The sequence below is a fragment of the Emys orbicularis genome, chromosome 9 (assembly GCF_028017835.1).
Source record: "Emys orbicularis isolate rEmyOrb1 chromosome 9, rEmyOrb1.hap1, whole genome shotgun sequence".
Lineage (NCBI taxonomy): Eukaryota > Metazoa > Chordata > Testudines > Emydidae > Emys > Emys orbicularis.
The window spans coordinates 85,233,135-85,258,098 of record NC_088691.1 but is presented as its reverse complement, the minus strand read 5'-3'; the positions used below and the strand labels follow the sequence as shown (position 1 = coordinate 85,258,098).

Below are 24,964 nucleotides of genomic sequence, written 5' to 3'. Positions count from 1 at the left end.
CTGCTCTTAAAAATCCCCAATGATGGAGATTCCACAACCTCCCTAGGCAATTTATTCCAGTGCTTAACCACCTTGACAGTTAGGAAGTTTTTCCTGATGTCCAACCTAAACCGCCCATGCTGCAATTTAAGCCCATTGCTTCTTGACCTATCCTCAGAGGTTAAGAACAACATTTTTTCTCCCTCCTCCTTGTAACAACCTTTTATGTACTTGAAAACTGTTATGTCCCCTCTCAGTTTTCTCTTCTCCAGACTGAACAAACCCAATTTTTTCAATCTTCCCTCATAGGTCATGTTTTCTAGACCTTTAATCATTTTTGTTGCTCTTCTCTGGACTTTCTCCAATTTGTCCACATATTTCCTTAAATGTGGTGCCCAGAACTGGACACAATACTCTAGTTGAGGCCTAATCAGCGCAGAGTGGAGCGGAAGAATTACTTCTTCTTTGAGAGGTGTCCCTGTGGGTGCTCCACTGTAGGTGTCGGTGCGCCCCTGCGCCATTGTTCGGAGATTTTTACAGCAGTACCCGTATCGGCCGCGCATGCGCGAAGCCTGCCTCACATACCAGTCTTGTCTTAATAGTGCGCATGCGCGGCCGAACTCCTCAGTTCCTTCTCTACCATCCCCAGCCGGAGTCGGACCTACAACAGACTCGTTAAAACTTTTTTTCTTACCCATTCTAAATCTTTTTTCCCCTTAGTTTAGCACTCTAGTTACTAGATAAGTTCATCCCTTAAAAAAAAAAAAAAAAAAAATTAATTCCCGCTTGTTCCTCTCAGGCTCCAGCCTATGCTAATATGCCTGGCTCCCCAGGATTTAAGCAGTGCACTACGTGCAGGGACGCCATCCCTATCTCGGATGGTCACTCCCAGTGTATAAAATGCCTGGGGGAGTCCCACATTCCTCAAAAATGTGTCCATTGTTCCCAATTAAAATCCAGGGCACGTAAAGACAGAACTCCGACTGAAAATGATTCCTATGCAGAAGTCACTCAGACCTGCTTCTGACCCAGGTACGGGCTCCTCAGTGAACCGCAGCCCTCCCGCCCCCAAAAAGGACAAAAAAAGAAAACACATGCCTCCCTCACCCAGAAGGAAAACATTGCAAAAAGGTCGCTGAGCAGGTCCTCTTCTTCTATGGAGATCTTCCTCCGGCTCAGCACCTTTGATGCGCCAGGTCCCCTGGCATCACACTAATCCTGCCTGTGGCTGTGGCAACAGCGCAAGCTCCCGGTGCCGAGGCTTCAGGCTTCCAGTTGCCTGCCTCTCTCATGGAACCGTCCGGCACCGCAATGGACAGTGCCAGCACAGATGACCTTGCCGGAACAGTTGCGGCTGCGCCTACCTCCCCGGCACTTCTGACCTCAGCGCATGCATTGAGCGCTACGATGCAGAGACTGTCGGTGCTGAATGACCCTCCAGCGCCGCAGGCGCTTCTAACGGAGGGTTTATCTCACACAGACTCTCCGGCACCGCAGTTCATTCATTCACCGGACCTACAGGTGTCACCTAACCTACAGTCACCTCTACTTGTTACCTATTTTTCTCTGGACATTTGCAGGCGGTCCCGATAGCTGTCTCCAGCTGTATCTCACTTTTCTAGTGATGAGGAAGCCATAGTGCAGGGAGACTTTTCACCATACTAGTTCTCCCAGTCACAGACCCAAATCAGCACTGGACACAGAAAATCTAGGTCTTCATTCATCAAAGACCTCCCTCCCTGGTATACAAACCCATGGATGGCCCCTCCTATGCCCTTCCCTGCTCAGTGGCAATACTGGGGTCCATGGGCACCATATAAGCGATTCCACTATGATCACCAAGATGCCAAAAATAGGGGCAATGTCACCTCGCCACCATCAGTGCATATGGCTACGAATGAGACACAACAACAAGCTGTTACTCCAAACTTCGATGAACATGCTACACATGCTTCCCCAACCCTTGTGGAGCCCGTATCCACACAAGATGAGGCTATACTGCCTCCCCCACTAACACTGCTTGAAATTTTAAGAAATCATCCAAACCTCTTCAAAAGAGTCGCCAACGAGTTGAGGATTAATCTGGAGGAAGTTTCTGAAAACCAACATGAATTGACTGACATCCTGCAACCTTCCTCCACGTCCAAGATTGCCTTACCTATAAATTCAGCCATTATGGATCCTGCCAAAACCATATGGCAGACACCAGCTACTAGCACACCTACCTGTAAGCGAGATGACCGGAAATATTTATTCCTTCCAAAGGCTCTGAGTTCCTTTTTACTCACCCAGCGCCAAACTCATTGGTAGTAGAGGCAGCTAACCAAAAGAACAAACATCATTTTCCCAGGTCTACCCCAACTGATAAAGACAGTAAAAGGCTGGATCTGCTTGGTTGTAAAGTGTATGCTTCGTCCACATTACAATTCCGGATATCTAATTATGTGGCTGTTCTGGCAAAATATGACCACAAAAATTATGAGAAACGCATGGATTTTATTGATGACATTCCAAAGGGCAAAGAAAAACAAAAAAAACCCCATCAGTTTAAAGCCATAGTCTCGGAGGGACAAATACTCTCCCGTACTGCACTACAAGCTGCGCTTGATGTTGCTAATACAGCTGCGAGGTCCACTGCTACAGCAGTCGTGATGTGTCAAGCTTTATGGCTTTCATTGTCTTCTTTTCCTCGCAAGGTTCAGAATACCATCGAAGATCTCCCTTTTGATGGTGAAAAACTATTTACCAGTAACACCAACGATGTGCTACACCATGAAGGACTCAAGAGCAACATTACCGTCTCTCGGTATCCAAACCCCTGCAAATAGGAGGAGACAATATAGATACCAACCTTATCAATATCCATGCTACCCAACGTATACTCAACAAAGTCATAGACCATATGAACAACAACGTCAGTGACCAAGATATCAACGTCGCCCTACCAATTCATCAGCTCCATGTCTGCCCCCTCCCACTAATAAGCAAATTTGAAGATGTGATTGAGGGTATAGAAAACATCATCCCTACTTCAGTGCCCATTCCCTTCCTATCTTTGCCCCCCACCTACCTTCCCACCCTGTTCCTTTTCAGGGACCCCTCTCACGAACAACTCCTCCACCAAGAGGTGCATCACCTCCTCCAATTAGAAGCAGTAGAACCAGTGCCTGACCAACACAGAGGAAAAGGGTTCTACTCCCATTACTTTTTAACACACAAGAAAACTGGGGGATGGCGACCTATTCTCGACCTCAGATGCCTCAATAAATTTGTTAAATAAAATTTTTTTAAAAAAAAATACAAAATGGGGACTCTTGCAACCATAATTCCAGCACTGGAGCAGGGAGATTGGTTTTCAGCCCTCGACTTGCCGGATGCTTATGTTCCTGTGACCATACATCCTGCCCACAGATGTTTTATTCGCTTCGTTCTGGGTTCACAACATTACCAGTACAGGGTCCTACGTTTTGGCCTCTCAACTGCACCTCGTGTCTTTTCCAAACTCCTCGCAGTCGTAACAGCTCATCTCAGAAGGCAGGGAATCATAATTTTTACTTACCTTTTCAACGCCAGGACCCTCTAAGAAGGCATTCAATCCACACAACAGACAGTCCAATGTTTCCATGCTCTTGGCTGCGAATGAGCAAAGAAAATCTACACTCACTCCCATCCAACAACTGGAGTTCATAGAAGCACATTTCGACTCATGCAAAAGAATAGCATATCTCCCACTCCACCTTTTTAACACCATCAACCTTTTCGTTCCCAAGTTGTGCAACAGCCCACAAGTGGCTGCACGAGCTTGCCTACAACTCCGAGGCCATATGGCCTCTTGCATTTTTGTAGTCAGGAATGCTCGCCTCTTCATGAAGCGTTTCCAAAGCTGGATGTCCACTGTCTACAGACCGAATGTCCATGGTCTGAACAAACTTTTATACATACCTCCAAGGACTCCCTCCACTGGTGGACATTGCCTCACAACCGTTGCTCTGGGGTCCCCTTTCTACAGGACGTCCCATCGGTTATCATAACTACAGATGCATCCCTTACAGGATAGGGAGTACACATGCCCCAATACACTGCCCAGGGGTTTTCGTCTCCTGCTGAGACGTCCCTTCACATCAATGTCTAGAACTCTGAGTGATACGCAATGCCTGCCTCCAATCTCTCCCCTTCATACAAAACCAACACGTCAGGATAATGACCGACAACATTGCCTGCATGTTCTATGTAAACAGGCAAGGAGGGGGGACGCGATCCCACTCCCTTTGTACAGAAGCGATGAAACGATGGAACTGGTGTCTAAGACGCAATGTCTGAATATCAGCGGCATACTTCCCTGGCTCTCTCAATATCACCGCGACGACCTCAGCAGAAAATTTCCCGTAGACCACGAATGGGAACTAAACGAGGATATAGTACTAGACATATTCCACACATGGGAATACCCAACCACAGACCTTTTCGCAACTGCAACAAACAAGAAATGCCCAAAATTTTGTTCCAGAGCGGGACTAGGCAAACACTCCTCGGGGGATGCATTCATGTTCCCATGGAACACCGACATAATGTATGCATTTCCCCGATACCACTCATACACAAATTATTGATGAAAATACGAACAGCCCAAGCCAAGGTCATAATGATAGCCCCACATGGCCCAGACAGGCATGGTACCCTTTTCTTACCAAGATGTCGCTTTCTGCACCCATCCCACTACCCCTCCGCCCGAATCTCTTGTCCCAACAACACGGTCTACTACTCCTCCCCAATTTAACCATGTTACACCTCAAGGTTTGGCTCCTTCATGGTTCTCTCATGCCGAGCGAACTTGCTCGAAGCAGGTTCAAAATGTACTCCTTCATAGCACAACAAATTCTACATGCACCACCTGCCTTCATAACTGGACAAGATTTACACACTGGTGGGCTGTCACAGAAACCGCTCCTTTTTTCCGTGCCTCTCCCACTAATCCTTGATTATCTGTTAGAGATTAAACTTCCTGGACTCTCCCTGAGTCCCATCTAAGTAATGTTCCATGATGCCATCGACGATAGGACTATCTTTGCTCACCCCATTACTAAGCAATTCCTTAAGGGACCCCAAACCCTATACCCAGACATCAAACCGCCTAATCCACCTTGGGACCTTCCCTTAGTCTTAACATGCCTAACCCAAAAACCATTTGAACCATTAGCCACATGTTCCCCCCTATATCTCTCTATGAAAACTGCATTTTGGTAGCAATTACCTCTACGAGACGCACAGGAGAAATTGCAGCACTCATGGCAGATCCGCCATACACCATATTTTTTAAGGACAAAGTCACCCTACACTTACTCCCGGAAATTCTACCGAAGGCGCACTCATCTTTCCACGTCAATGAGCCTATCCATCTCCCTACCTTTTCCAAAACCACATGCGAATTCCTTTGAATCTACGATGCACACTTTGGACGTTCGCATAGCTTTGTCCTTTTACTTCGACAGGACTAAAACCTTTAGGCGTTCCGACAAGCTATTCGTCCCCATTGCAGAACGCGCTAAGGGCTCATTTATCTCTAACCACAGACTTTCCAACTGGATCTCGAGTTGCATTTGTCTCTGTTATCAACTACTTCTATCAGGATTCACTCCACCAGATTCATGGTGGCCTCAGTGGCCTTTCTACATAATGTCTCCCTTAAGGACATTTCCAGAACTGCCATTTGGGCTTTTGAAAATACGTTTGCAAAACATTATCCTCTTACACAGGGACCCATCACCGATACACGTGTGGGCAGAGCTGTTCTATCTACTGCATTCCGTCCAGATCTGAAGTCCCTACCTCCTTGAGAGATACTGCTTTTCAGTCACCTACAGTGGAGCACCCACAGGGACACCTCTCGAAGAAGAAGAGGAGGTTACTCACCTGTGCAGTAACTCACGTTCTTTGAGACGAGTGTCCCTGTGGGTGCTCCACCCCCACCCACCTCCCCTCTACTTCAGAGCTGGGGCAGCCTCCGTTGTAGAGAAGGAACTGAGGAGTTCGGCCGCACATGCGCAATATTAAGACAAGACTGGTATGTGAGGCAGGCTCTGCTCATGTGCGGCCGATATAGGTACTGCTGTAAAAATCTCCAAACAACAGCGCAGGGGTGCACCGACTCCTACAGTGGAGCACCCACAGGAACACTCATCTCGAAGAACGTCAATTACTGCACAGGTGAGTAACCTCCTCTTCTCGTGTCTTGCCTTCAATACTCCTGCTAATACATCCCAGAATGATGTTTGCTTTTTTTGCAACAGCATTACACTGTTGACTCTCATTTAGCTTGTGGTCCACTATGACCCCCAGATACCTTTCTGCAGTATTCCTTCCTAGGCAGTCATTTCCCATTTTGTATGTGTGCAACTGATTGTTCCTTCCTAAGTGGAGTACTTTGCATTTGTCCTTATTGAATTTTATCCTATTTACTTCAGACCATTTCTGCAGTTTGTCCAGATCATTTTGAATTTTAATCCTATCCTCCAAAGCAGTTGCAACTCCTCCCAGCATGGTATCGTCCACAAACTTTATAAGTGTACTTTCTATGCCATTATCTAAATAATTGATGAAGATATTGAACAGAACCGGACCCAGAACCAGTCCCTGTGGAACCCCACTTGTTATGCCCTTCCAGCATGACTGTGAACCACTGATAACCACTCTCTGGGAACGATTTTCCAACCAGTTATGCACCTGCCTTATAGTAGCTCCATCTAGGTTGTATTTCCCTAGTTTGTTTATGAAAAGGTCATGCGAGACAGTATCAAAAGCCTTACTAAAGTCAAGATATACCACATTTACCGCTTCCCCCCTATCCACAAGGCTTGTTACCCTGTAAAAGAAAGCTATCAGGTTGGTTTGACATGATTTGTTCTTGACAAATCCATGTTGACTGTTATTTATCACCTTATTATCTTCTAGGTGTTTGCAAATTGATTGCTTAATTATTTGCTCCATTATCTTTCCACGTACAGAAGTTAAGCTGACTGATCTGTAATTCCCCGGGTTGTCGTTATTTCCCTTTTTATAGATGGGCACTGTATTTGCCCTTTTCCAGTCTTCTGGAATGTCTCCCATCTTCCATGACTTTTCAAAGATAAATGCTAATGGCTCAGACATCTCCTCAGTCAGCTCCTTGAGTATTCTAGGATTCATTTCATCAGGCCCTGGTGATTTGAAGACATCTAATTCATCTAAGTAATTTTTGACTTGTTCTTTCCCTATTTTAGACTCTGATCCTACCTCATTTTCACTGGCATTCACTATGTTAGACGTTCAATCGCCACCAACCTTGTTGGTGAAAACTGAAACAAGTCATTAAGCACCTCTGCCATTTCCACATTTTCTGTTATTGTCTTTCCCCCCTCATTGAGTAACGGGCCTACTCTGTCCTTGGTCTTCCTCTTGCTTCTAATGTATTTGTAGAATGTTTTCTTGTTTCCTTTTAGGTCCCTAGCTAGTTTGATCTCGTTTTGTGCCTTGGCTTTTCTAATTTTGTCCCTACATACTTGTGTTAATTGTTTATATTCATCCTTTGTAATTTGACCGAGTTTCCACATTTTGTAGGACTCATTTTTTAATTTTAGATCATTGAAGATCTTCTGCTTAAGCCAGGGTGGTCTCTGGCAGTGGATTCTGGGAGATTTTGAGACTTAAGGGAACTAGGTGTGAGTAGAAGTGAAACTCCAGTAATCCCGTAGGAAAAATCCCTGATTTCCCTAGAGTAGCAGGTGTGAATGCAAAAACACATTTACAATGGCAGAATAGCTGATGTACCGATGTAAACTGCACCATGTGTTTAAAATCAGTTACAAAAATCATAGTTGTAGTATAGACAGTCCTGTAGGGCTAAATCTTCCCTTTAGATGTTTATGGGCAGCTCCCATGGAATTTATTGTGAGCTGTGTGCATCTGATGTCAAACTTATGTTTATTAGATTGATCATTGGACTTACTGTGAATCTGTATTGGTTTGATCATGGATCCTATTACTCAGTTTCTTAACTAATTAATTTCCTTAAGTCTATATATGACAAGTCATTGATTTTGTTATGTTCCCCTATATATGCTGTTCTTCTCTATTCCCAGGCACAGGCACAGTGTACTCCTTTTAGATAAACAAAAATATTTTAATATGGTCTACGACAGCACACCGGTTGGTACCTTTCTCTAAGATTAACTCTAATCAACCCCATTACTTTCTAGATTTTAATAGGGGTAAAATTATATTGGTGAGGTGTTTCAAGTTCTACAAACATGAAATAATAATTATGATCTAGTTAACCACGAGTTAGGAATAGATGCACAAAACCCCTCCTTCAGCAGGCTAATAGTCAAAGTATTAGCGTATGAATGTTTGCAAAGGGAAAGACTGGAATTCAAAGTGGAAACAAAATGTTTAAAAAGATTTGATCTTTTCTTACCGAGATCTCTCTGTCCATGCTGCTTTAATGAGTTTATGGTGTGCAAACAACCAAGCTTTCTTCCACAATGGGAAAATGTTGGAGCAGCACATTCCATCTTTGGCTTGGCTGGATATAGCACAGCATAAGACAGCCCAAGTACCTGGAGCCTTTGCTTCGCACCAGAGAGGTCCTTTTCCCCCCCCTTCCCTCCCCCCCTGCAAAGCACGGGCACGTAACTGGGAGAAAAGCCAGCTTCAGAGTCTTTAAAAGTAATTTTCATACAATCCTGGGAATTATCATCTCAGCAACTTTCTTCAGTGGTGACTTTACACACAGAGGTAAGACTGATATAAAATGGTGCATATCGACATATATCTGTTTCTAGGAGACTTATTAGTCATTTCTTTGAAAACTTTTTTTTTAAATTCTTGTGTCATCCAACTGTTGCTGGACAACTAGTTTCTAGTTCAATTAACAATCTTTGTTTCAAACTGCATTTTTTGGAGTAGATTCTATTTCACTAAGTACAATTGTACTCATCTGTATCTGTCTCCCAAAATTTTTTGATTTATAATTCAGACAGTGGCTTTCCTTTAAATGTAAAGGATGACTTAAAATATAAAATTTTTAGTTGATGGTTGTGATTATTGTCTAAGATACCAAACAATTATAAACAATAAACTGTATATTCCATGGTTAAAGTCTGTATATTGATCTTGGTATTTTGATTACAAAACACATAAAATTTGGTCCCATTAGAATCTCATAATAATAAAAAGAAATACAGATAGAATACTTCAGATTGATATTAAATGTATAAAAATCCCACTTTGAGCTAGCAAAAACCAAAAGTAATAGTTCATTACTTGAATTCCAATAAAGAACTGTATTTCACAATTGTCACAGTCCCACTACCTGGCAATAAATTTAACTGCCTTAAAATCAAGCTGCAAGTTTAAAAAAACTTCTCAAATGTTTTTCCTGTAACACAAAATATTTAATGCATTAATACAGGCTGAAAACTTGCAGACTCAGTGTATTGGTAATAGAATATATATCCTTTAACTTAAACTGTAGGTTGCCCATGGAGCCGTCTGGAAGAGGAGCATAGTATATATATTGGCATCATGCTCCTTGTCACTAACTCCAAACACTAATATATTCCCCTCAATCTGCAATTACACAAAACACATGTTTTATCCACTCTGTTTTGCAACATTTCTTGGACAGAATGAATAGAAAAGGGTAAGTAGGTGAATTTATCTTTCTTTTAGAGTATGAAATATGGCTGGCAATTAACCTTAATTGTCCAGTTTTTTCTGTTGTTCAGGACATTACAAACCTTACAGATTTGATGCTGCTCCCAGGTCAATTGAAAAACTCCCATTGACCTGAATGGTGCTTGATCAAGTCCTACATCAGCATCTTTTTATGCTTTCACTTGTTTACATTGTTCAGGTAGCACTGATTAAGGCAAATTTGCAGTTCTGTGCATGATTTCCGCCTGTACTACAATGGAGTTTACTTATCTTCATAAGATAATTTCCCTTGACAAAAACAACGAGGAGTCTGGTGGCACAGATACAGGCATAAATATATATTGGCACATGAAGAGAAGGGAGTTACCTTACAAGTGGAGAACCAGTGTTGACAAGGCCAATTCAGTCAGGGTGGATGTGGTCCACTCTCAATAATTGATGAAGAGGTGTCAATACCAAGAGAGGGAAAATTGCTTTTGTAGTGAGCCAGCCACTCCCAGTCCCTGTTCAAGCCCAAATTGATGGTTTTAAGTTTAAGCAGCCCAACTAGACCCAGTGTAGACCAGGCCTTGGTCTAGTTGGGCTGCTGCTGCTGAAACTGTTGCTACTGCTGGTCATATGGGAGTGATTGTCTCCATGAAAACACTATCTGTGTATTGTAAGGCTGCTCATCCAGTCTATGTATTCGTTTGGATTTTCACATTTCTACATAATTTCCTTTAATATTTGTGGGAAATCTGGCCTTTTACTATCAAATCATCTGACTTGTAGATGTGGATTTTTAACACTGGATTGGAAGAATCACTTGCGAATATACAGTAAGAAATAGTCAGGCAGGGAGTATGCTGGATGGCTTAATACAGTGGTTCTCAAAGCTGGTCCGCCGCTTGTTCAGGGAAAGCCCCTGGTGGAAAGGGCTGGTTTGTTTACCTGCCGCGTCCGCAGGTTCGGCGGATTGCAGCTCCCCCTGGCTGCGGTTTGCCCAATGGGGGCTGCGGGAAAGGCGGCCAGCACATCCCTCGGCCCGCAGCCCCCTGGAGTGGCGAACCGCGGCCAGTGGGAGCCGCGATCGGCCGAACCTGCGGATGCGGCAGGTAAACAAACCGTCCCGGCCCGCCAGCGGCTTTCCCTGAACAAGCGGCGGATCGGCTTTGAGAACCACTGGCTTAATAGGTCCTTTTCTTTTCTAATGTCTATGATTCTAAGGAAAAAATGAACACAGAAGACCTGATGGATGTTTTATATATGATTTTGTCATTTTCTAACAGCATTTTCAATGCCTATGTTCAAATAGAGGCTTTGTATAATATTATGGAGATCAACAGCACTTAGTTCCTGTTTGATCTCTGAAAGATCTACCAGAAAACCCTCTGTTTTCAGTTATTTTTTGTCTTTGTTACTGAGTTATTTAAAGACTGAAAATGTTTGTCCAGTCCAATATGTAAAATAAAGCATGAGAAAGCTGTGAATATGATTAAACACATTTCAGGCTTGTTATAACACAAACCACTTAAACTTTGCTGTTGTGGTTACCATGATGTTATCAGATGTCTTCACGTGTGTATTGCCTTCTAGGCAGTTCACAGTTAATTGGGTAAACATTTGTATCTGTGAGATTGCATATACATACTCATGTGATCAAGCTATCCAAAGAATAAATTCCTTTTTGTATACAAGCATGCAATGAATTGCATTTATTTTCCTCCTTTGACCACCTTATTTGAACTCTGCCCACTAATCCATTTCTGCTGGCACTACATTTAATATTTCAAACCTTTGAGAAGCTGTCCAACAGTTTCTACTGCTATTTACTTAAAAAAAAAAAATCCCACAAAAAAATTACGCTTGCTGAAGTCAGTCCTTGACTAGGGATAGTCTTAAAGTCTGGTGTCTTGTTGCTTCCTAATGCTAGAAATATATGCTATGCTGTACTGCTGGAATTTGTGAAAGATATAGTATTGTTAGTGGATTGTCAGGTGGATTGTGGCATAAGAGCCTTTAAAATTATAACACTCTAATGCCCTCATATAGAGGTCTTTAACAATTAATCTGATAAACCTTGCTAGCTGGGATTGTTTATCTTAAAAAGGAGAAAATAAAAGGGGAAAAGATAAAATAATGAATGTCTAGAGAAGGTAGATTGTGAGCTTCCATTCTCCCTGTCTCAACTCAAGAACAAAGGGACATTATATTAAATTAAAAGGTGGCAATTTCAAAACTGATGAAAGGAAATACTTTTTCACAAAAAGCTAGCAAGATTCAAAAAGGGATTAGACATATGTGAATATCAAGAATATTCAGAGTTATAGTAAATGCTCACCTAAATTTTTAAGATATGGTAAACCTCATGCTTATGTTTTTAAACTAATCTAGCAAATAGGGCCTGGGAGGTTTCTTGTGCTTTCATCTGAGGTGCCTGGTCCTGGCCAATTGGAGACAAGATACTAGACTAGATTGGAATTCCTATGTTCCTATGAAATAATGGGGTTTAACCATCATATGTAAACAGTATTTTTATTTTAGTCAGTTTTTAAAACTTTGGAGAACAAGATGCTATGGTAATGGGCACCATACATAAATAAGATATCTAATTTTCTAACTTAACTTTGTTTAGGCAAGTTCCATTTGATTTCAAAGACAGGAAGAGTGGAAAAAAGTGTAGAGGCTCACTGTGGAGCTGTACTTGCAGGAAGATGGAATTATGAAGGAACAGCATTGGTTACAGGTAAGAGTTTTTCCTTAAAGAATTAAAGATGGAAACTAAAATAACAAAAAGTCCTTTGCAAGAGACCATAATTTAAAGATATGAGGTTAATATGCTAAATAGCTTCAAAAGAATGGAATGGTACACCATTTATGTATTAGGGGCAGGGGCTTGTGTACAGGGCCACTTAGTGAGTGTCAAGCCAGGGCATAAATCTACAGCACACTAGCCTGCCACACACTAAGTGGTTGTGTGGACCCTGCAGCCATGCACAGAAAGTGCCATAGATAGTGCACTTTGATTTACTCCTATTTTTGTGGTGTCGGGGTCCACACATCCACTTAGTGTGCGGGAGGCTGGTGTACTGTAGATTCACACCACAGCTTGCTACGCACTGAATCGCCTTATGGACAAGCACTTAAGTTATTAAACAATTCAGTTTAGGGAATACATGTAATTACTTCCTCTGAGGGATAATTCCGGTTGAATTTGTATAAAGGCAACTTTGAGGTGAATCCTTGACATTTATTTAGAAGCTGCAGATTGAAATTTCATAAACTTAATTGCAGTTACACCAAATTTGGATAGATAAAACTGAATCTATGAGTCTACAAACAGGAGACCCAGCATTAAATGCATAAGAAAAAGAGCAGTAATTCAAGAATGGGGACACTACATTGTTGATTTTAATGAATTTAACTGAATCAATTAATAAATTTAAAAATAAGAACAGTGTTTTACAGTTAAGGTAATGTTCTTATGGTTAATGGATAGTTATGCAGTGATAACTCATCAATACCAGTTAAAAAGAATGAATTCTGATTGTATTTTTGTATGCATAAGGCAATCAGAAGAAATTATTGAAAATGTAAAATATGTTAATTTTCAAATGTTTAATGTAATTTGTTTATACTTTTATACTTTTTAGTTTAATTATTTTTTACTTATGAAATTAGATAAGCAGCACTATCATTGGCTGGCTTACATTCTAGGTAGTTACTATGTTATATATTAAACATTTAATGTGTGGGCACGCACATGCATACGTTAGTGACCACTGTAGTAAAGATTGCCTAAGTGTTTCCACTTTAAACCCATCTTGAGTTGCTCAGTTTTTTGAGACTTTTCACTTTTTGGGACTGGCATTTTTCAGATCTTGGACTCCACTCACATTGAATCTCTCTGGTTTTTAGAAACGTAAGTGTAGCAGTGCCTGCTCCCAGTCCCTCCACAAACTCAGTCGGAGACCGCTCCAAAGTACATGCACCAGTGCTCTTTTATTGTTCGTGCCTATCCCCACCACCTACTATTTACATATCTTACAGACCAACCCCCTGGGAGACCGCTAGCTTCTCCTGCCAGCAGGGATCTAGAGATCCTTGCTCCTCCCTTTCCTGTCTCTCCCCCTCTGCTTCTTCCCAGCCAGCTTTATATAGCAGGCTGGCCACTCAGGCCTGCAGGTGCATCCCCTCAGGTGATTAGGGCGTGGCCTCCCCAGCCAGTCCTAACTAATCCCCCTTTTAAGAGGAGCTGGGCTAACCAGGGCCTGGCTTGGATCTCCTAGCCAGCACCCTGTTACACCCCTCCCCCGTTAAGAGCCGCAAGGCCCGGCCACCCTCGGCCCGCCTGCCCTTCAGCCTTTTCGCCGTCGACCCGGGATGGGGCCTTCCGGCGGGAGGCCTCCACCTGTGGCCGGGTGGACCCCAGCCACCTCCGCCGGTGGTCACTCTATCCCCCGCCCGCAGAAGGTACACTGCGGCGGTAGTGGCTGTCCCCATAACTCTGCCTCTGCGCACATGACGGCAGGGCCCCCAACCCCTGCTCGTTCCATACTTCAGGTATGGGGCCGGAACCTATTCCCTCTTCTGGCAGGAGCTTCCCTGCCTCAGTTTCCCCTGCACCCTCCTTTGGGTTTGGGGTCTCATCCGTGGGTACTGCGTCCCTGGGGCCCGCTGTGGGGGCCGGCCCTTCCTCTGAGGGGCCCAGGCCTGCCAGCTCCCCCAGGTAGATCTCCTGCAGGTCCGCTCACTCTATGCTCTGTTGTCTAGGAGTTTTGTTGGTCTTGACGGACCCTTGCCCGTCCTCACATCTCGCAGCCTTTTGGTGCGGGCGGTACACCCCCCTTACCGGGGTACCCCCCGACTCCCTTCTTAGTGGCGGGCCCCAGTCCCTGCCCACCACCACCACCGGATACGGTAGCCCCTCCAAGACCCCCACCCGCTTCCACCTGAAGCGGCCCCTCACTTCCAGGGGTACCTGGGCCACCTGGCAAAACTTTTTATCCCCATGTATGCAACCAAGGGCATTCTCGCCCCCCTGACCAGCCAATGGGGTTTTACCAACACTTACTGCACACGCGTACAGCCGGATCCAGTATCCAGCAGGCTGTCTTGGGGGTTTCTCCCTACCCTTACGGGGATGGTGGTCAGGTTACGTCTCCCTGCCCACCCCTCTACCTGGGTCCACCCACAGAACTCGGCCCACCTGCACTCATCTCCGGGCAGTCCCGTTTTATATGTCCTGGCTTTCCACATTGCCAGCAGCTTAGCCTGGCTGCTCGTTCGGGTTCCCCTCGAGGCTCTCCCTTCCTCCCCTGGGCTGCCCCGGAAACCAGTTCAGATTGTCTCCTCCCAGGCTTCCTCTCCTTCCGGGGCCGGTCCTCCCTCCGGGGTCCCTCAGCCTCAATGTATTCTTCGGTCAATCAGACTGCTGCTTCCAAAGTACCCGGCTGGTGTCGCCTCACCCAGACCTGTATGGCCTCGGGGGAGGCTTTGTAACAATTGTTCCAGGACTAAACTGTCCATAATCTCCACCATGGCACATGTCTCTGGCCTTAACCACCAGGTTGCCCAGTCCACTAGCCTCTGGCTAAATGCTCGCGGCCTCGCGGCCACACAACTGCTGTCCAGCGCGCAGCCTGGAATTTCTGCTGATAGCGCTCGGCCGACAGGCCCACGCGGTCCAAAATGGCAGCTTGCATGGTCTCATAATCCTGGGCGTGCTCCTCACTCAGCGCCATGTAGGCCGCTTGAGCCTCTCCCACCAAGTACGACACGAGCCGGAGAGACCCGGTTGTCTTCTCCCACCCGGTGCCCGTGGCTACCCGCTCAAATGTCCCCAGGAACGCATCCGGGTCATCCGCCGGGCTCATTTTACACAGTCCCCAGCCCAGGGGTTGGGTGCCTTCGCCCGTCGCAGGACTCACCACCCGCTGTAGGAGCTGTGCTTGTGCGTTGGTCTGCTCCCTGATAAAGTCCTGCAGGCTTCGTTGCTGTTCCGCCTGCCAGGTCAGGAAGGTCTGCTTCTCAGTCTGGTGGGACAGCTGGACGTTCTGCAGAGCCTGCTGCATTTCCTCCTGCTGCTTTACCAGCCATTTGAGGGTCTTCTCCATGTCCAGGGTCGCCAAACACAGTTGCTGGCTCCAAATCCTGGACAAGCCCCCACGTGTAGCGGTGCCTGCTCCCAGTCCCTCCACAAACTCAGTCAGAGACCGCTCCAAAGTACATGCACCAGTGCTCTTTTATTGTTCATGCCTATCCCCACCACCTACTATTTACATATCTTACAGACCAACCCCCTGGGAGACCGCTAGCTTCTCCTGCCAGCAGGGATCTAGAGCTCTTTGCTCCTCCCTTTCCTATCTCTCCCCAGGCAGCTTTATATAGCAGGCTGGCCACTCAGGCCTGCAGGTGCATCCCCTCAGGTGATTAGGGCGTGGCCTCCCTGGCCAGTCCTAACTAATCCCCCTTTTAAATGGAGCTGGGCTAACAGGGGCCTGGCTTGGATCTCCTAGCCAGCACCCTGTTACAGTAAGCAAAAAGTTTGGCTGTTTTTGAGTAGAAAGAAAGTTACAATAAATAAAAATTCCTCCCCCCCCCCCCAAAAATCCCTCCAGTGCTCAAACAAAAAGGAAGCAGAAGAAGAATGTTCTTGTAACTGTTTTTGAATAGTTCAAAAGCCAAATCTGTTGTAAGTAGAAAAGTGAAATTTGGCAGATAAATAGTCCTCGTGGAGGAGGAGTGACTTTGTGTTCTGGTCATAATTTATTTTCAACTATCTGAGTTAGAAGACTTTGCAAATAGAACTGTGCTGTACATTTTAAATTATGATAGCACTTTAAAGTAACACTTGGCATGAAGGTAGGCTGCAGTGTGTGTATACAAACTTTGCTGCATAGTGAATATGCATATAGTGAAGGTGACATTGAATGAGGAAATGCTCCAAAAGGCTCAGACTCCCTACTTTAGGATTTTTGGGAATGTGCAATTTAATTATGGAAATCAAGCTTTTAGAGTTGAGAGTTCCTACAAACTTTATCCTCAAATTTCACCATTCACCAAGTATAAATCACCAGTTTAACCTCTAAGGCCTGATACTACTCTCTTTCGATCTACAACAACTTAAGGATATCAGGTGTGGGTTATTGAACTGTAAACAAATGAGCAGTACTAGTAATGATGAATAGGGGATGTGGAGCTAGGGGAGAGTTGGGTAATTATTGGCTTTCCCTTCCCAGAAAGCATTGTCAGGCAAGATAACCACAGGACGCTGGGTGGAGGAGAAGCTGCGATGACACCAGCAGGAAAGCAGTTTAAATATGTTTTCCATAAGACACATTCTTTCTAATTAGCGAATAAATAAATAGAAATAACCCTAAGTGTACCTAAATTTTAAAATGTCATATATTTTAATTTTTTTTAATTTTGAAAGAAACGTGACGACTTTCTGTTGTTTACAGTTGGTGAAGATGGACAAATAAAAATCTGGTCTAAAAGTGGAATGCTAAGATCCACTTTAGCACAGCAAGGTAAGTTAATTTATTTTCTTAAAGCTTGGTTTTAAATGTTTAATTTCAGCTACATATAATATATTCTAGTGCCTTCCCCTAAATCTGGCGGTAGTTGCTTAGATCAAGATATTAGGGCTTGACTCAACTTCCATTAAAATCAAAGGGAATTTTTCTGTTGACTTCACCGGAAGTTAGATCAGGTAGTATTCTTTGAGAGGCAAGCCTTCTTTGAAAGCCTATCGCATCTGAAAACTGTAGGCTTTTGGTTGGCAAGTACCGATTCTAGGTTTGCATATGGGTCCTGTTCCAAAACATATTTCAGAGAAGATATCCGCTACAAAAGTTGTCAAATAAAATTATAACAATAGGTCAATGAATGAAGTTTGAAAAATTTATCTTTAAGAATTGGTCATTTAAAAAAAATCAAAATATATTAATATTTTCTGACTTAAAATCTACTTTAATGAAGTGAATCGCAAACTTGTAACTTGAATAATATTTGCATGTCCTCAAATGAAAAACATTAATTTTCTTTCACCGAGGGCATCATTGACATGCATAGAATCTTTGCTACCAGTGCTCACTACGGCACTCTCTGTATCTGCTGGGACAGGACCAGCTTCGTTTTCAGTATCCATGACTCTTTCAGGACCCAGTATATGGTCAAGGTACGTACCAGTACTGTCAACTGTTCCTTTGGTACCGATGGCACCACTGGGTTGAGCCGTGGATGACACTGGACACATGGTAGTCCCATCAGGAGTGGCCCCACTGCCACCATGAAGCTATTTGAAGAGATCCTCACAGTTGAGCTCAGAGGCATCTCCCTCCCCTTCCCCATCTCGCTCTTGCTCTCGAAGGTCATCGAAACACAGCAGGAATCATAGTCAGTACGGGGATCAGTACCATTCCTGCAGTAGAGACAGGGGACCCTGGCCTAGTTCTTTCTGGCTGCCGATGCCATATCCTTATCTGCAGTGGCCTCTGTGGAATCCCTGGGAAGTCCCTCCTTCAACAAAGTCCCAGTCGTCTGCTCACTCTAGGGCAAAATTACCTGTACCTCCAGTAGGATTCCCATTGGAATCACCAGTCCTGCAGCGACCAGCAGAGGGGGCTTCCTCTGCAATAGGGCATCCTGAATCTTTAGGTCAATCAGATGTCGTTCCTCAAGTAATTCCATTGGTCCCAACTAGATCTTCCTCCTCATCAATGGATGACGCAGCAATACTCCAGTCCTCATCTCCAGTACCAGAAGATTTCAGGTCATATCAGGATCTGCTAGATGTATGGTGTCAGCCTTAGGTGTTCAGACCCAGTTCGTATAGGAAAACACAAATAAATTGTAGAATATCCTCCAGCCATCACCTCCTTGGAGAGTTTCACTCCCTATAAATGAAACAATACTAAAGCCTGCTAAATTCCTATGGAATGCCCTGGCTTCATTAATACCCACAGAAAAGCACACTGACAAAAAATACCATGTGCCATGCAGGGCTTCCAATGTTTTTTCTCTCATTCAGCTCCAAGTTCCCTGGTTGTGACAATAGCAAATGAGCGAGTGAGACAGGGAAGATATAAATCTACACCTAAAGAAAGAATCTAAAAGGTTAGATTTGGTGAGGAGAAAGATCTATTCAACTTCTTCTTGCAGATGTGTATTTCAAACCAGCAAGCTCTGTTATTGAAATAGGATTTTGTGAACTGGAATGCTATGTCCAAATTTTTGGACATGTTGCCAGAATCCTCAAGGGAGGAGTTCAAGGACTTTGATATGAAAGGCTGTTTAGTGGCCAAAACCTCCTTACATCTGCCCTGGATATAGTGGATGCTTTGTCTAGGCTCATGGCCTCAGCTGTAACAATTAGAAGAATCTCATGGTTAAAAAACTCTAGTGTAGCTCCTGAGATCCAACAATGCATTGAAGGCTTGCCATTTCATGGTCACCTGCTGTTCTCAGAGAAAATTGATGACACAGTTTGAGCCGACAGAGTCTTTCAGGGACTCCCACATCACCTTATGCTCATTGGGGATTTATACTCAGGCCACAAAGAGATGGCATTTTGAGAACCAACAGAAACAGCAATATTGTCCTCAGTGATATTTCCATCAGTCCTCCTACCCTGCGAGGCAGCAAGATTTCCCTAGAAAAGGACACAAATCACAGAGGAGGAAACTTTCTGAATCTAACTTTAGTCAAATGGCCCCTCCTTCTCTTCCGGATTTTTGGGACCACATCTGGGGGATAGTGATTCATATTCTCCTTCACAATACCCCTGCAATGTATTACATGAACAAGACTGCTCTAACCCGCTTTTTCAGGAAGCAATAAAGTTTTGTCATCTCTCCATCGAGGAAGATATGCCCACAGCGGCTCATTTGTCATGCTCTCAGAACCAACTGGCTGATCACCTCAGCAGGTCTGTTTCAATCAAACATGGGTGGTCTCTAAAGAACAGTGTACTGAGGTCCATTTTCTGGCAATGGGGCATCCCTTCTATAGACTTGTTTGCGACAAAAGACAACAGGAAATGTCATCAGTTCTGTTCTCAAGCAAGACTAACCCCAGAGTCTCTTACCAACACCTTCCATCTGAATTGTGACGGGAACATGATGCATGCTTTCCCACTCTGATCCCTCAAGCTCAAATTGGATCACGCCAGACTGATTCTGAGTGCACCAGCATAGTCTAGGCCCTTTTGATTTCTGACCTTCTCTCTTTATCGGCTCGACCTTCCCAACCTACTCACTCAACATCACGGCCAGGTAGTTCATCTGGCTTTGAGCAGTGTGCACCTTACTGTATAGATGCTTTGTGGCTAGACAAAGAGGAGGGGCAATGCTCAGAAGCAGTTAGACACATTCTGCTTAATACTAGAAAACCAGCCACAAAGCCAACCTACTTGCCTAAGTGCACATGGTTTTCTTGGGAAACGTCCAAGCAAATTCAGCCCACATTAGCACAGATTCAGAACATTTTGGGTTATTGCTGCAGCTGAGCTCCCTGAAGGTTCACTTGGTGGTGATCTCAGCTTTCCATCCTCCCAATCAAGGGAAGTCGGTATTTTCAAAGCCTCTGAGGGTGAGGTTTTTTAAGAGTATTCCCATTTTTTTCCACCAGTGAAGGAAAGAGAGCCATTGTGGGACCTTAATACAGTCCTGGGGGCACTGATGGATTGTTTGTTCGAGCTGACAGCAACATGTTCATGGGCTCTCCTCTCACAGAAGATGGCCTTCCTTGTGGCTATAACATTCACAAGAAGAGTTAGTGAGTTGCGGGCCTTAATGGCACATCCTCTATACACTCAGTTCTTCAAGGACAAGGTGGTTTAAGACCATGCCCATTATTTTTGTACAAAGTGGTATCTCGGTTTCACCTTAGTCAGGTTATTTACTTATCTATATTTTTCCCAAACCACATTCAAGTGTGGAAGAGCAGCATCTATATAGCTTAGATGTCAGTCGATGCTTAACATTTTATTTAGAAAGGACTAAGCCATTTCATTTATCGCCTCGACTCTGTGTCCTACACTGAGCAGATGAAGGGACAATTTCCAGGTGGACAGTTGCCTGCATTACCACTGCTTATGGAGTGGCTCATATGATGCCTCCACAGTGATTGCAGGCTCATTCACCGAGAGCTCAGGTGACATTGGATGCATTCCTTAAGGATGTCTCAGTTGTGGATATCTGCAAGGCTGTGATGTGGTCTTCTGTACATACCTTTGCTAAACATTACACTATCACCCCGGCATCAAGATCAGATACAAAGTTGGGGAAGGCAGTCCTGAAATCACTATTTAAATAGACTCCGAGCCCACTTCTTGCTGTAACTGCTTGTGAGTCACCTGAGTGGAATACTTGTCTGCAGCCACTCGAAAAAGAAAAGACTGTTACTTACGATGCAGGTAACTTATTGTTCTTCGAGATGTGGGTGCAGACATGTATTCCACGACCCGCCCTCCATCACTCTTCATCAGAGTCTTCAGCTGGTGATTTTGGTGGGAAAGAACTGAAGGGGGACAGGGCAGTTCTGCCCTTTTGTAGCCATGGGAAGGGCTATGATGGGGGAACACAAGCACCACCTCCGTGGGTACTACTAAGCAAAATTCTCTGACTTTGGCACATTGGGCGCATGCACACCTGAGTGGAATACATGTCTGCACCCACATCTCGAAGAACAACTGTTATGGTACAGATAAGTAACCATCTTTTTCATGGTGACTCTCTTGTCATAATAGAAATGTTTGCTATACGGTGACTCTCTTGTCATAATAGAAATGTTTGCTATACTGTTCACCTGTCAATCCATCCTCATATATTAATTTTCCATGCATGCTTTTTCTCTCTTCTGGGTTTCCCAATGCATTGATACCTATAGTGATGCACACATGTTGGACTAAATTCACAGTTGGTGCAAGTGGGCACCATTCTGAATCTTGAAACTAAATTAACAGAAAATGTTGTTTCATACTTCCATAGAGTTTAAGGCCAGAAACCACGATTTGATCATCTAATCTGACCACCTGCATATCACAGACCTTTAACTTTCACCCAGTTACCCCTATATTGAGCTCAATAACTTGGGCTAGACTAAAGCATTTCAGTCTTCAGGACCTTTAAATTATTTTGTACCACAGGCAGAAAACAGATGATAGTGCCCAAGACCCCTGCAAAGGCAGGGAACTGATTAGGTATGAGAATGATTTGGGTGAGATAGTATCAGCAGACAATCAATGCCCCATGTTGCAAAGAAAAGTGAAAAATCCCCAGGGTCCCTGCTAGCCCCAATTCCAAATGGCTTTTGAAATGTCCAACATGATGTCCAGATCAGTGGCCACTGCACTGGCTATGCAGAGATTCTACTAGTTCAGGCTTCAGGGATCCCATGTGAGGCCAGGTAACTATAAAAGAACTGCCCTTTGAGGGTAACAAACTCTTTAACAGAAGCACCAACAATGTCTTGCATACTTTAAAAGACTTGAGGGTTGCACTGAAATCTCTGGGCCTGTGTGTCCTAGCTCCCAAGAGGAAATTCCCGAGACAACATAGGTGTAGGCACTAGACTCAACACTATACACAACAGCATGTCTTGAAGCCCCCAAGAAAAAGACAGCATTTCCAATGCAGACGAGCCTCAGCTTCCTCTTTGACTGCCTCTCCATCCTGGACTCTGGGCAACACCAATTTTGAAACACAAGTTATGAGTCTTATAGAACCAACTTCTTCTTCCATTACTCTCTCCCTTTGGCAATCATCTCTCCCATTTCTAGGATGCCTGGTAAGGGGTAACCTCGGACCAGTTGTCCTCAAAATCATCAAGTGAGATTATTGTATACAGTTTGAGGCTGTTCCCATCCCTTCCCCTCCATCCATAACCCTCTTCAGGGACCCCTCCCGTGAGAATCTAATGAAGCAAGAAATAGACTCCCCGATACAACTGGAAGTGTTGGAGGAGGTACCTCAGAAGTTCAGAGGCAACCAATTCTTTTGCAATTTGTGACCATTTCTCAGGGTGCCCTGGACTGCGAGTCACTTTGTTACTCCCCTTCCTCCAGTGTGAGGGAATCTTTCTTGTGGTAGCTGGATGTCAGCTCCCTGACACGGTCAGCCCTTCAGCCATTCAAGCACTCACCTCAGAAGTCTGCCTGCCCCTACTTTCCCTTGTGGATTAACAATAGGTGCACCCAGATCCTGAGCCACTCTGAAAGTGCCCCCCCTTAAGTGCCCAGCCCCTATCACTGGGCACTCACAGTAGTTAACAGGTTCACTACTCCCAAGAGAATAGTGTGTATACACACACACACACTCTCTCTCTCTCTCTCTCTCTCTCTCTCTCTCTCTCTTCCCTCCCTCCAAAGGATTAGTGTACAAACACACATGCACACTCCAGCTTGTTTGATTCAACTGTCAGTTCCAATATAACACAGCACTGTAATCTATTTGTAGTAAAAACAAATATAAGTTTATTAACAAAAGTAAAGATTTAAGAGATAGTGAGCTGAGGGTAATAAGAACAATAGGTCACAAATAAAACAGAAGTATAACATGCTTCTACTAGACTAACACTTAAGTTTAACAGGCTTACCTTGTCTAAAGCAATTTCTCACCTAAGCCCTTTCTTGCAGCATTTAAACTGCAGTTGGTTGAGATCCTGTTTTCACTGCCTGGTTACCCCCTCAAGTGCAGGATAAATGAAGGGTCTTTGTGCCATCCTCTTATTCCCTAAAGTCTACTGTTTTTGTCCCCCAGACTCAGGATGATTCCCTGTGCTTTTCCTCCTGAAGTGTTGGGTCCAAGGTGTCTCCCCATACTCCTAGTTGTTTCACATCCACCCTGTCCACCTGTTTCTCCTATTAACTTTCACATGTAAATGGGGCCTATTTTGTGTTTGTTTTACAATGCTTGATCTACATATGGATTGAGGCTGGTGATTCCATGTCCCTTTGGTAAAAGCAGCTGGCCAACCCTGCCTGTTGACACAGTTTAAAACATTTTTGGAAAGTACATATAACTCCTTACACATTGACCTTGCATACATCTTGCAATGCTTATGATGACCAGTATGATATGAGCTTTCATTTGATACCTCAGACCTATTTTATAGGTAAATACTATGAAAGCAATGTGTTATGTGTAGTGAGTTTTTCAGGCCTGATAGGTGATGCTGACACAGAATAGTGACCTCTTTGGCAGTTGGCACCAGTTGGCCTCTGTTTCACACCTGTCCCCTGATGTTGATCTCCATCAATAGATTTCTTACTACAATAGACTAAATCAATCAATTATGGTCTCACCTCAGCACTCAGATGAGGACTTGCCACATGACTTCACTTATGCCTTCTGCAAGGGTTGTTGAGATCTATATATCTGCCAAAAAGACACACCATGGACCACTGGTTACAGACCTCACGGAGTTCTCTCCTCCTTAAACCGATGGATTGATCCAACCCAGGTATACAAAGGAATGTCCTTCTCACTGGCACAGCCAGCCAAGATATTGGCCATGGACTCTTCCATTCAAAGTTTGGGGGGACTCATATGGCATGGCTGAAGATTCTGGGGAGATGGTTGTCTCAGGAGACCACCCTCCACATAAATGTCTTGGAACTCAAGGCTATCAGATTCTTATACAAGGCTTTCCCACCCCTACTCAAAGGCCTGATGATTCATGTCCTCGTGGACAATACACAGTGGTGCACTCCATCAACTGGCAAAAGTACTAGATCCTCCCCTCTGGAGACCTTGGGACTAGTACATTGAACATCACATTACATCAGTGGGTCTGCAGCTCCGGAGCCTCTAGAATGTTAGTAGAGGCCTGGGAACCACAAGTTGTCCCTCGAGACCGGAAGACATCCAGAAGGACTTCGGAGATGGTGGTTTCCACAGGTGGACCTGTTTGCAAGGATTCTTACTGCCAAATGTATTGCTCCAAAGGAAGTGCAAGCTAAGGCTTCATATCAGATTATTTTCGGTTCCCATGGACTTCTAGCTTTTCCTTGTATCCCCAAAATACCCACAGCTCTGAGGAAGCTAAGAGAAGATGCTAGTTGTGTTATTGTGCTGCCACTAGTCAGGATGGGTTGATTTAAATAAAAAATTATATAATCCCCAATTTTATTCATGATTTAAATCAGGAAGTATGAAAGCTTTATTTAAATCATAGATTTTAATCTCCTTTTGCATTTGTACTTTTTAGTTATTTTCCTAAAGATAAGTTGATGCTCATTGGCTCATAACTATTAAAATAGTTGTTTTGCAGCTAAATATAACCATTACACTAAATTTGGTCCTTCTTTTTA

General features: G+C 44.1%; 1 protein-coding gene across 1 annotated transcript in view; it reads left to right on the top strand.

Moving 5' to 3' along the window:
* IFT80 (intraflagellar transport 80) overlaps nucleotides 1-24,964 on the top strand; it is a 165,796-nt gene that overhangs the window by 29,062 nt on the left and 111,770 nt on the right. Inside the window, exons 4-5 of the mRNA XM_065410998.1 lie at nucleotides 12,284-12,394; nucleotides 17,112-17,180. Coding sequence (XP_065267070.1) covers nucleotides 12,284-12,394; nucleotides 17,112-17,180 — 180 coding nt within the window. The remainder of the gene's footprint in view (nucleotides 1-12,283; nucleotides 12,395-17,111; nucleotides 17,181-24,964) is intronic.